General features: G+C 38.6%; 1 protein-coding gene across 1 annotated transcript; it reads left to right on the top strand.

The window, feature by feature from the left end:
• Window positions 1–2,716: 2,716 nt before the first annotated feature.
• Window positions 2,717–13,080, top strand: lipca (lipase, hepatic a). Its single transcript, XM_073464243.1, has 9 exons — window positions 2,717–2,968; window positions 4,830–4,999; window positions 5,233–5,412; window positions 5,523–5,640; window positions 5,771–6,004; window positions 8,139–8,381; window positions 10,024–10,138; window positions 10,553–10,771; window positions 12,365–13,080. Exons 1-9 carry the CDS (start codon window positions 2,887–2,889, stop codon window positions 12,495–12,497), a joined length of 1,494 nt encoding a protein of 497 aa, XP_073320344.1. The 5' UTR covers window positions 2,717–2,886; the 3' UTR covers window positions 12,498–13,080.
• The last annotated feature ends 290 nt before the right edge of the window (window positions 13,081–13,370 follow it).

Raw genomic sequence — 13,370 nt, 5'->3', positions numbered from 1 at the left:
AAATAATGAAATGAATGATGACTGAATTCCACTGAGCTGCTGCAGTTATGGTTTACTGGGACACTTGGACTTGGAGTGGTATGGAATTGAAGTGAGCCTCCATAAGTGTAATTAGTGACACGACACTTGTGCTTTTTCTTACTATGACATGTCAAAGTGTCTGCTGTGAAATTTCAAGTTTTAAGGTTTTGCTTCTAAATACAAAAACATGTAAAAGCTAAGAATTTCTGAAAATTGAAGCCACTGACACATTTTATTCCTAAGGAGGAATACATCTTCAACTGTCTTTATTTTCCCTTAAAAAAAATATCAAATTATCATGAAGCTTATCGCATTACACTCTTGTAAATATCTTACTCAAAGCACGGTTGAATTTTAAACAACAATGATGGCTGCATTCAGTTTAGGTGAGCTGGTTCAGGACTCTGGTGTTGTGCATGCTCACTCACTGACATGGCTCACTGGGACACTTAAAACTTGTTAAAGTTATCGGTCACACCTGTGCTTTTGCTGCTTTATCAAGTCAAAATGTCTGCTGTGAAAAGAATCTTTTGGTCCTCACAATATATAGATCAGGTACGGGCATTTAATCAAAAAATAAAATCTTCCATCATTACTGTATTACAGAGTGCTTAACTACAAAGCAATTCAACTGATCACGATGGGAGCGGAGCAGCAAGTACATCAGAAATACATTAAAATTTAAAAGAAGACAACTGGAACTGGCTTATATAACTGAACTGAGAATGGATGAAGAGTGTTTTTGTGGTTCAGTGCTTGCAGAGCTCCTCCCCAGAGTGTTTCCTCACTTTGACTTGAATAATAATAGCTTTACGTAATAATGGGCCACAGTAGCTGCTATGCATGAGCCTTTTGCTCATAGCAAAGTATTCCCCCAGTTTCATTCTCATACTTCGCCTGATTTATAGTATTGTATCTGCTTTCTGTCTGAACTGAATAAACATCTGTATTTGTGTGTATTTGTTTAGCATGCCCAGATGCAAACACATGCAGACACATGCACACACACATACATAGACACATAGACACACAGTACTTGGAAAAGCTGGTTGGTTCTCCATGTTTGCTCTTCCAAACTGTTCACCTGCAGATGTGACATCACATGGTAGATAAACTGAAACTTTAACTCTTTTGCTGCTGGACCGAACTGAGGCTTTAAAGAACGTGTTCACGGTCTCACATGTTATTCTGTTCATGCTGTATGTAATGTAGCAAACACACTCACTGAAGCCTGAACAATGCAACTACTGTATGTGTCTGTGTGTGTTTACATGTGAGTGAATACTGACCTGGTTTGGAACGTGGCACAGTTTTTATATAGACATATTCTATAAATACATCCGACAATAACATAAAAAATGTTTCTGTATCACTGTTACACATTCCACAGCCTCTATGATCCTCATCATATTAATAATATATAGTAGTTGATATAAGAACATTTATGTATCCAGTTGAATGGTGCAGCCTAAGTTGATTTAAATATCATCAGCATCAAATATCGACACTATGTGCAGCCAGTCACTGTATATTACAAACAGTCTCAGACACTATTGTTTGGGTCACATCAGCTTAAACAGCATCAGTTATGAACCTCATAAATTAATGTGACATTCAATCAGAGCACAAATTGAGATTTCTCCTTGCTTATTTCAAAAATATAGAGCGATACAGGAAAATTCACTAAAGTCTTTCAGCTGATTAATTTTAAGTTCCTGACCATCAAAACAAGGTGACAGACACAGAGACACCAATTCATCATAAGCTGAGTTTAGCTCAGTTGTCATGTTGGGGGAAAATACTATACTTTTTTTTTAAATAAATAAATAAATAAAATAATTTGGATAATTTTGGAGTTGGTATATATAAAAAATATAGATTAATTTAAGTTTGTTATTATTATTGTACGGATTACAAAACATATTGTAAAAATACTTATTACAGTTGAGCTGCAACAATCAATCATTTAGTTAAGTTGCCAACTTTTAAGTTAGTTGCTGACCATCCTGATACTCAACAACCGAAAAGAGAAAAAAAGAAAGGTCAGCAGTACCAGGCTGGCTTCGGTTTGTAAAGGTCTCCATGACCATTATGTGACCACTGTTTGTGTACACCCACCATCTATTGACAAACTGATACTTGAAAACAGTCCAGTGACTCGCTGATAGGAACATTACGAACAGAAATTAGGACTGTTTTGATTTGATCAATTATCTCTCATAACAGAATGTCATTATGTAATTTACCATGAAAATAATTGATTTTCTTGGATCATTCTGCACAAAACAGATGATCTGTGACCACACTCTGTTGATAGACTGTGAGTACACTGGGTACACAAATTGTTTCAACTGTTCATGTCATGTCATCAACATGTGTTGCAACAATGCAGGAAAATTCAATTGTCGGACGGTGTTAGTCATTCATGTTTTGTTCACAGACTTAAGTTTGTCTTGAAGCTGGTAGTTCTGTTAAAACTACATTTCTTGCACTTGTAGATGAGACATGGAGAGGGTCTGACTGAAGGGTCTGAGGTCATTTTTAGCTCTCAATCACTATCAGCAGTACCAGATCCCCTCCCACGTTCATATCTCTGCTCTTTCACAACGTGTTTGATCTACACGACACGGCCTCCAGCCAATCAGGACAGGACCAAATCCCTCTTATCCATAAACCATTACTCCCTGTGTCCTTTCACTGTCTGTACATTACAGTACAATGTGTTTCACACTCTGATTTCAAGCCTCCGGACAGTAATGAGGCTTCTTTAACTCACCTTCAGACTCTTCATTAACTGCATCCCCTTCAAAGATTTTAAGGCTTTCTCTTCACCTGTTGGAGAAGTAGTGACACAGAGAACTAATAATGTCTGTGGTCAAAATCCTTTGCTATTTGCTGTTAACATATCACCTCAATGAGGCGAAGAAAACCAAAGGAAGCAGAGCAGGTGAGTGAAATGTCATGTTAAAATCATGCCATAAAGACATTTTCTGCATTGGTGTAACTGCCTGTATTTGTGTCTAGATGTTGACAGATCAAAAGTTTGGTTATATTTACATAATTGGATTGGTGTGTCTGATGTCATCATAGTTCAAAAGTAAAAAATACAAGACTCCCTAAATATATCTGTACAGCTCCCAATCAGCTGTCAGTTCAAATATCAGAAGCAACGAGTTATGTAATTGATATCGAGCTCCTGGTGACAGTTTTCAGAGAGGGGGCACCAAACTGCGTTTCAAAATTTGGGCTTTAACCTCTTGAAGCAAATTTTATCTGAAGTTTATTCAGAGTTACGATATACAGTCACAATTTATTTTGTACCTGAAACTACATGGTGTGGAGTGAAGTATTTACTTGATTAAATCGGTGTTTTGTGCATTATTACCTCTCATGAAAATATCAGAATACAATATGTATTGTGCACGACCGGATTAAATGGAAGGTACACCAGGTAGACTTCTCCCCGCACAGATTCTGAGTAATTTTACAGACAAACTTCATCCTCTCCTCCAGAATTAAAAATAAATTTCTGTGGGTCTGAACAAAGCCCCGCTGCACAACATGTGTTTGTAAAGAAGCAGCTGTTTCATGCTCGAGCTGAGATAATATATCCGGATTTCTTCACATCTTGATTGTTTAGTTTATTGGTTCAGGCAAAACTCCACTGATAATTCTCAGATTTAAAAATCTCTTTTAAACAACTAAAATGCAAATTAAAAGCCCGTTTTAAGGGACTTGTCATTGTATTCTGTAAGATGCATTCAGTTCTGGCACTATTCATATTTCAAATTGAATGGTGAATGAATTATTACACCACTATACGGTGGCTGTTGCAGAAAAGATAGTACGTACAATATTGAAACAGCTCCTGTCAAATTTGTGTACAGGACTGACCTGTTTTATATCAAGTGTCTTAAACATTTATTGTTGTGTTTTTTTTAATGTAAATCTGCTTAAATTGTGCGTTTTTTTAGTTTGTTCATAACAAATATGAATCTCTTCTTTGGTTGGTTTAAGGAAATTCCTCACTGTAAAAACAACGAGAACATCACTTCAGAAATCAAATTATCATCTAAGATGTGTAAAGTACACTCTTGTGCTCTGTAACTAATGAGTGAGGCTGTTTGTAATTGCTCTACATGCTCAAACGGGTAAACAATCATAAAAGTGAAGACACACCAAGTAAAATGTGGGATTTGATGAGCAGAGGGATGGATGATGGATTAATGATTACAGTCACTCAAATATTTTCATCGTGGGCTTGATATCAGCGACAAGAGCTCATCGGAATGAGCGTTAAGGCGCCTGGGTTTCTGACGTCATTAACTTTACGAATAAATATACTGGACATGAATCAGTGACAAACCATGAAGGAAATGTAATGACAGATTTCTTTGGAGGTGGATCTGTAAAGTTTATGAGATTTCTGAGGTTTCTGGGCTGTGGTTTGAAACATGTTAAGTGAGGAGGAGTTTATATAAGAAATTACAAGAAGAGTCTGGCTGAGATTAATTTAATGGATCTGTCTGTGAAGTCTTATCTGTGTGCATAAGCCAAAGAGGTCTGCATGACCTGGAAACACAACAGCCTCCAGTCCAAATGGGCCTCAACAGAAAACAACTACATCAGATAATTGCATCAATACATGCATTAAAACATTTCTTCTGCTTCGAGTGGACAAATTAAGTGAATTTCCTTGCGTTATTTCTAATAATTCACCTCAATGTAAACACATCCAGTCCTGCAGCAATCCTCTGATGAGTAATCATGAAGAACAAACAGATAACTGCTCTGCTCTTTGGTTGTAGCGGACGAAGAGCAGAGGGGAGTCCTGAAGCCGCATGTTAGCAGTTCAGTCTTCGGCCTGTTTGTAGAAGGTGAGGAAAACTGCGCGCTGGACCCTCTGCAGCTGCACACTCTCACCTCCTGTGGCTTCAACAGCAGTAATCCCCTCATCATCATCACTCACGGGTGGTCGGTAAGGTCAACTTTTCTTCCACTTCACTGACTTGAACCACTGGATACAAAACATGGAGCGGTGAGGGGGGAATTGCTGCTGGCACTGTTTCAGAGTTTGTACATAGATCAAAACCCTGAGATGTAGTGAGATAACAAGAAGTAAACATGCAGGACTGCAGGGAGATTCCTGCAGAGACTCTGAAGACCAGCATGCCAAACACATATCTAACAGCCAGTCTTGTTTTTCCTCAGGTGGATGGTATGATGGAGAGCTGGGTGCACAGGTTAGCCACAGCCCTGAAGACACATCTAATAGACGTCAACGTGGTGATTACAGACTGGCTGCTCCTGGCTCACCAGCACTACCCCACAGCTGCACAGAGCACTCGCACTGTTGGAAAAGACATAGCTCACTTGCTGCAGTCACTTCAGGTCAGGGGGAATTTCTCTACTGAAGGAAGCTGCTTAAAACTGTTTAATTATTCTATGCATTAACCAGATTTAAGTTGTCTAAAGTCTAATTCATGTTCCTGCCATAACAGGTACACTACCGGTTCCAACTTAGAAAGGCTCATTTGATTGGCTACAGCCTTGGGGCTCACATCTCTGGATTTGCTGGAAGCTATCTGGAAGGTTCGGAGAAGATTGGAAGAATTACTGGTGGGTTTTCTACTGGGTTCAGTGATAATCGTGCTTTCTATATCCCCAGCCAAAACAAGGATGTTTTGGATTCTAAACTTATTTATTCTGTGATCTGTAACAAACTGGTTCTTGGTTGTATATTGTCCAGGTCTTGATCCGGCGGGGCCCCTGTTTGAAGGCATGTCTCCCACGGATAGACTGTCTCCCGATGACGCTGAATTTGTGGACGCCATCCACACCTTCACCCATGAACGTATGGGCCTCAGTGTGGGCATCAAGCAAGCTGTGGCACATTATGACTTTTACCCCAACGGAGGAGACTTCCAGCCAGGATGCGACCTGCAAAACATTTATGAGCACATAGCCCAGTACGGGCTCCTTGGTACGATGAAGAACACACTGCAACAGCTTAGAAAATTATGAGAAAACATTTATGTGCATACTATATAATATGGTCATTTAGGAACCATAAAAGCTAAAGGTCTGCAAGTGGCCGCGAGAGGCTGTAATGTTTATTAGACTGAAATAACATTGTTTTTATTGCGGTAGGCAGAAAATGCAAAAATTGCCCTGAGGTCGGACTGGAGGAAATGTCCTGTAAACTGTAAATACAAAAAGGTTTATCATCTAGGGACCATGAATATGCTCAGAAATGTTCATAGAGATCTATTAATTGTTTTTCATATTTTTTCTATACAAACTGAAAGATTTGGTATCATCGTGGAGCCATAAAAAAAAGGTCAGGGCATCTTATGGAGAGTCAGCCATTACTTTGCCAATATTTTGAGTACAAAGCTGATAATTTGATTTGAGGATGATGACAGGACAAAATTCTTGGAGTTTCTATCCCCTGGGGACAATGAATGTTCGAGAAAAATGTCATTTTATAGACCACATTTACACGGCGGCCATTTTCCTCCAACATCATGCTCAGGGTGGGAAGTTCAAATGTTGTACTACTGTGTTCCAAGATGCAAGTCATGTAAAACGTAGGGAATCTGACAAATTGTTATCATTTCATGACGTCCTGAGTGATGATGATGATGAATAGTGATAATCTGGCGTGACACATATTTGATAACCCATTAGCTGATGTTAGCATTAAACCTAGTCCTGTGTGTTTCACTTCCTGGCCTAAATAAATGTGTCCAAGATGTGCGCTGATATTTTAGAATTAATTTACACCTTTCCTGTCATATGGTGTAACACTATCCAATGGTAATGTTAGGTAGGAAGTGGTTGAATGCTAACTGTAGCTGTTGTTAAACGGGGGCCAATAGGTTATCAAATATGTTGTTTTACCTCGAAAAATGGTCCGATGTCCCTCCAGATTTGCACTAAATATTGTGTTTTCAGTTGCTCATCAATCAGGAAGTGGTAAAATGATAATTACTTGTCAGATTCTCTACATTTAGAGACTTGCAACCTGGAACACAGCATTACCACGTATGGCGTTGTGTCCAGTTGATTTTGATGTTTCTTGTGTGAAAGCAGAAAATTTAAGCCTGGCGGTGGCACTAGAAAGATCTGTTGGTACTGTGAACCATGAATATCCTCAAACATTTCCTGGCAATCTTGCCAGCAGATGTCGTGACTGACTTATATTTATCACCATCAACTGTTACAGTAAAAATCAAGGCATCAGGGCACGTCGATAAAACAAAAACAATGTTTGTGTTGAGACTAAACCTAAACACTTCTGCGTATTTCTGAACAAATCCAGACTGAAGACAAATATTGTTACTTCTCAGGCATACAGGAGCTTATTTTTTGTGTTTTAATGTCTGGATGATTCTGAGATTGCAGAGAGTTCTTGTTCAGGAGTCAATCAGACATGTCATCCAGCTTTTTTTGTCCTCCTGCCTGCCATTTACAATCCTGCATCTGAGGAGAATGTGTGAAGCAGTGTGTTCTGCTGCCTAACCGCTCACTTGTTTGCCTCTTCCTCTGGCTATCATAACATTTTATTTTCTTAATTGGTCTTGCCACCTCAAATAACTGGTTTAGGATGAATATCTTGGGCACCAATTCATCTTTTGCTTGTTGACAGTTTCTCTTTCTGCGTTCGGGCAGATGAATTTAATTCCCTCTAGTCAAACACAAGTGGCTCTGGGATTTATGGTGCCTCTCAATCCAAAACACATCCGCATAATATGACAGCGAGAGCCACATTAAAGCATCTGTCATCCTCAGGAGTTAATTAGCAACATGTGCCTTTCCTCCGCTCTGTCCGTCCCTCTGAGCTGAGCTGCCTCCAGGCTACAGAAGTCTGCTCAGAGGAAAGGGCCTTCAGAGCAGAGCAGGATTAGACATAATGAGACGCTTTAAGGGGATCTGACAGGAGGACAGTCTGATAGATGTCAGGCTTTGGTCATAATGAAATCAATCCACAAATAATGGTCAGACACCGTGATTAAGGTATTCCACAGCCTCTCAATCCACAGGAGACTATGTGGAAATGATCTCACGTTGTCTCAAGTTTTAAATGTCTACCATTGTTTTATTTCCTCTGATAGGTTTCGAGCAGACGGTGAAATGTGCACATGAGCGGTCTGTGCATCTGTTCATTGACTCTCTGCTGAATGAAGACAAGCAGAGCATGGCCTACAGGTGCAGCGACAACAGCGCTTTTGTCAAAGGCGTCTGTCTGGACTGTCGGAAGAATCGCTGCAACACGCTGGGCTACAATATAAGGAAGGTCCGCAGCGGCGCCAGCAAGAGGCTGTACCTGAAAACACGCTCTCGGATGCCTTACAAACGTACGTGGTTGTCCTTGTCATTTCAAACAGACTGAAGATACATTTATACCTCTACTGTCATTATATGCTCAGTTTGCAGACCAACCATACAGTCTCGACTGATCATTTGACATTGAAGCACAAGTTGCTGAGTATCGTCCAGAAATTAGCGCAGATCATTGCGCAGGTTGACATGTTCACTATCAGGAACATAGGCACTGAAGTTTAGTTTGAGTCAGTCCCACATTTACTGTCCTGCTCACTGGGGCACAAATCGTGTATTAATCCACCACTGAAAATAGTTCCCAATGAAAGCACTGTTTAAACAGGTTTGAGTAATGTTTGCTAAAAACTAAAGTGCTGTTTCAAGAGATTTTTAAAAATGTAATTACATCTTTGTGGTGACATTTACATCTTTACTAGAAAGTCTTTGGTGCCCCTAGTGGTAGAATTTAAAAAAAAGACAGATCACAATGCGCACTACTCCGTGTTTAGCCCCAAGAAACCCGACCTGGGAACATCAGTGGGAGACAGTACAATTACTCAACTACTGTACCTGACTTCACTTTTGAGGTATTAAACTTGAGTATTCCATTTTCTGATTCTTTTTATTTTCACTCGACAATAAATCACAAAATATAATCGACAGATATATTATTGTATATTATTATAAATTCAGTTAAAATAAGACTTTATTGATGCCTGAGGGTAAATTCACACGCTGTGTAATTTCACCCCTTGTAATTATATTTCGATGCAAATACTCAGTGATGTAATGAAACTATGTACATTTACTCAAGTACAGTATTTAAGTACCATTCTGAGGTATTTGTACTTTACTTGAGAATTTCCGTTTTCTGCTACTCCATACTTCCACTCCGCTACATCTTAAAGGGAAATATTGCACTTTTACTCCACTACATTTATCTGATAACTTTTGTCACCAGTTACTTTAATTTATTTTATTAATGAATTAATGTATTTTATCAGCAATCAGATAAAATAAAACTGATTCTGATCATCTAAAAAATGGTGAATATCAGATCTAATAAATGGCCAGTCGACCCCTAGTATTCAGTACTACATATAAATATATGCGTGATTTACTTGTACTTGTACTTTTGATACTTAATTACAAATAATATCAGATACTTTAAGACTTTTACTCAAGTACTATTCGCATGGTCAACTTTCACTTTCACCGAAATAATATTTTAGCATGATATATTTACTTTTACTCAAGTATGACTTTGGGGTACTTTAAACAACACTGCTAATACTCTGCACTTTTACTTGTATTTCTACACTGTGGTTTTGCCACTTGTACTTAAGTAAAACACCTGAGTGCTTCCTCTGCCACTTGGGGACAGTGAGATAAAAAGGCTGAAAACAATGCATAGATTATAATATCTGTTTTTAAGCAACCAAAACCCCACAAATGGCTTTACAGTATATAGTACCTGTATGTAAAGTGTGAGTGGTAGTGGCTCTGTGAATTCAAAGTCACTCTATTTGCATTATTAAATGATAAGAAGTGGCATGGTGGCCTTTTTGTGCTGGCGGTCTGGCTCTCCAAGTAATCAGATTTGGTCAGATTGACAGACTGTGTTGGACGGCTTATCTGTCCTCATCTTTTCTTCTGTTTCTGCTTCCCTCTCTGCAGTTCATCATTACCAGTTCAGGATTCAGTTTGTCAACCAGATGGAGAGCATTGAGCCCTCTCTCACCATCTCCCTCTCTGGAACAAAGGAGGAGAGCGGCGACCTCTCCATCACAGTGTGAGTACTGTACCACCTCCCATCAGGCTTACATTACATCACATTTATGCCCAGCGTTCTCATTCTTTGACACATGCAATATGCAGCTGGGCTCTCAGCACTATAAAGAAAGAAGGCATGTTACAGAGAGCAGCTGACACACATGGAAACAACTCGGGCTGCTGCATGAAAGAGAACTATAAATGGGGATGGAGGAGTAAATAATTTAGTCAAGACACTATTCCCTGACAACTGTGTTACCATTCAATGTTCTGTGTATCAAAGCGCCTGAGAGGAAATCTCATGTGCTGTCCTGCTTTACTCGTAGAACATTACAGCAGAGGATCTCTGCTTTGCAATAAAGAAATGTGACAGCCTGTTGCAGGATGTTCCCTGCAGTAATAATCTAACTCTGTTTTGTCTTCTTTTTAACAGCCCTGAAACAATTTGGGGTAATAAAACCTTCACCTTCCTGATCACCCTGGACAAAGACTTAGGGGATCTGATGTTGCTCAAATTGCACTGGGAGGGATCAGCTATGTGGAAGAATGTGTGGAACCGGGTGCAGACCATTATTCCCTGGGGCAGCCGGAGGATGAAACCACTGCTGAGCGTGGGCAAGATCAGTGTCAAAGCAGGCGAGACGCAGGAGAGGTACAACTCTATATTACAAAGCACCAGTGATGGAGAAATATCCAGATGTTTTTAAGCTGACTTATCTCTCTTAGATCTTACTTAGATTGTTCACTTGGGTAAAAGTAGCAATACCACAGCATAGAAATACTATACTACAAGTAAAAGTTGTGAATTCAAAGTCTTTATACAGTGGCTGAGATTAGCCCCACCTGAACCAAGTATTGAATCATTCATGTATCAATACTTATAATCCAATAATGGGCCACTTTACTTACAGTTCCTTTACTTTTGGTACTTTAAGTATATTTTTATACTCATATGTACTTTACTTAACCCTTTCATGCATGGTGTCCACTATAGTGGACAGATATTTGAAAGCCATGTTTAACTTATCTAAAGTTGGATTACCATAAAGGCCAATTTTATCTAAATATAGGGCCAATAGGCAGAATATACCTTTCGGTGCATAATGTCAACAAGAGTGCAGGAGCTGACACGCATATTTTCAGACACAAAAAAGATGTACAAGAAAAAATATTATTATTATTATGGATTTCCGGTTAAAATTATTGTTTTTACCTGTCTGGTTTTCTGAAAGTAAAAGGATTAAACAGGTATTCCTGAATTGCTTTTAATACTACAGTGGACCTTTACATGCCTTCAAAATAGCATATATTGGAGAATATTGGCAGGATTTTCACTTGTTTCAGAGTAAAAAACAAACATTGAAAAAATGTATTACTTTGTGGTTTAATAATTCATGCACGGAAGGACAGAGTAAGACCCTGAGTGCAGGACATTTACATGTAACAGTGCTTAAAAACATCTGGATACTGCTGGGTAGCTTCATTCATAATAATATGAAGCATTCTTTATTTGTTGATTTATATTTTTGCTTTAATAATCTGAATCTGCAAAGCAACTACTAACTAATTGTGTCAAGTAAAAAGTACAATATTTTCAAGGGCACTATTTAGTGCATGAATCTTAAATAAACAAATCAATCAAAGTTGTATAAAATGGAAGTACTTAAGTAAAGTACAGGCATCCATTCCATCAGTGAATACCTCAATATAAAAATACTCCATATCATTCACTACATTCAAGGTTGTATGGGTTGAGAGGTACAAATGAAAAAAGTAAGTGAAAATACCCTTGATGCAGATTTTTAGTGCGTATTGTTTTATGTATTTCATCAGTGGATCATTGTCACTGCTGCAGTTCAAGTACAAGTGCATAAAAACTGTACTTAAGTACAGCAGATGAGTACATTTACTGCAAGAGGGGACATGAAGAGTCGAGTCAAAAGAAGATTATTTCTATTAGTATTAGAGGATTGTTTTATATTAAGTTATTAATCCTACCAACTATTTGAAATAACACATTCAATAAAGAATAAATGTACTCATACAATAACATTTTGCAGTGCCCTATTCTTGCCAGCAGAAAAAAAACCTTCTGCTTCGACACCATCGCAGACTTTTAACGCCACCTAGTGGATTATTTCCCCCCACACACAGAAACTGAATCATTTATCATAATTTATCTGCTACACTTAACTGAGCACACACTTTCTGTTTACGTATCAACAACATTGTTTCTGTTTTCCAGGACATCTTTTTGTGCCATGACAAATGAGGACCAACAAGTTGAAGTGTCGCAAGATAAAGTGTACGTGCGCTGCAAAGAAGAAACACAGAAACAGCGGAGAAGGAAGCACAACAGACTTGTGAGGGAGCCTTAGTCTGTTCAACAGACTGAAGATCTCTGATGGACGCCCTGCAAGTTCACAACAACTCCTGAGAGTGAGGCTGTGCAGATTCAGGGAGTAAATTAAGAATTATTAATTCTCTCAAAGAATTGGCACTGGAGAAATGCTGAATGCTAAAGTTTATTAGGAGAATTGAATCCTGGGAAACTGAGGCTAGAGAACAACTAGCACCTATTGTAAACTTATTTAATTTAAACATGTTTAAATTTGATTATGTGGTAAAATTATAAATACGTATTGCATGTGACCTTTGTACCAGACACTTTGTTGACCAGAGCCACACAGTGTAGTTTAAAGATCCAGGCAGATTTACATTACGGTCTGTCTCTCAGGGGGATATAAACAGCTGGGCATTTGCCAATTCAAACATTAACCAGACAGTGAACACGAAGTCACCGACCTTTTGATGACGTTAGTTCCAAAGTATGTAAAGTTTTTTTTTTTCTTATATAAAATGATCAATCTCATCATTAAAACCTGCATTACTCCTTCAAATAACATCATCTCCTAATCAAACTCAAACCAGAGCAATAAATATGCACTCTGTTCTTTTCTATTCTTCTGTGTGGTCTGTTTTTTTAAAACACACCTGTGTACACGCACTGCTCATGTACTGACAAACGGACTCATCACCAGAATGTCAAAGATGCTGTCGAAAAAGCTGACACTGGTTACTCACTCTAGTGTGAAAACAGTTAACTCTGACTGTACATTTAAAATAATCAGCAGCTAAAATGTCCAGCTGCTCAGGCAGCAGTCAGCTTGAGAATCAAAGCTCAAACAGTAAACACAGCAAATCTGGCAGAAACCCTCAAAGCAACATTATGTAGAAATTGGCATTTTGTG

This window comes from Pagrus major, chromosome 4 (assembly GCF_040436345.1).
Source record: "Pagrus major chromosome 4, Pma_NU_1.0".
Lineage (NCBI taxonomy): Eukaryota > Metazoa > Chordata > Actinopteri > Spariformes > Sparidae > Pagrus > Pagrus major.
This window is presented reverse-complemented; position numbering and strand designations above follow the sequence as displayed.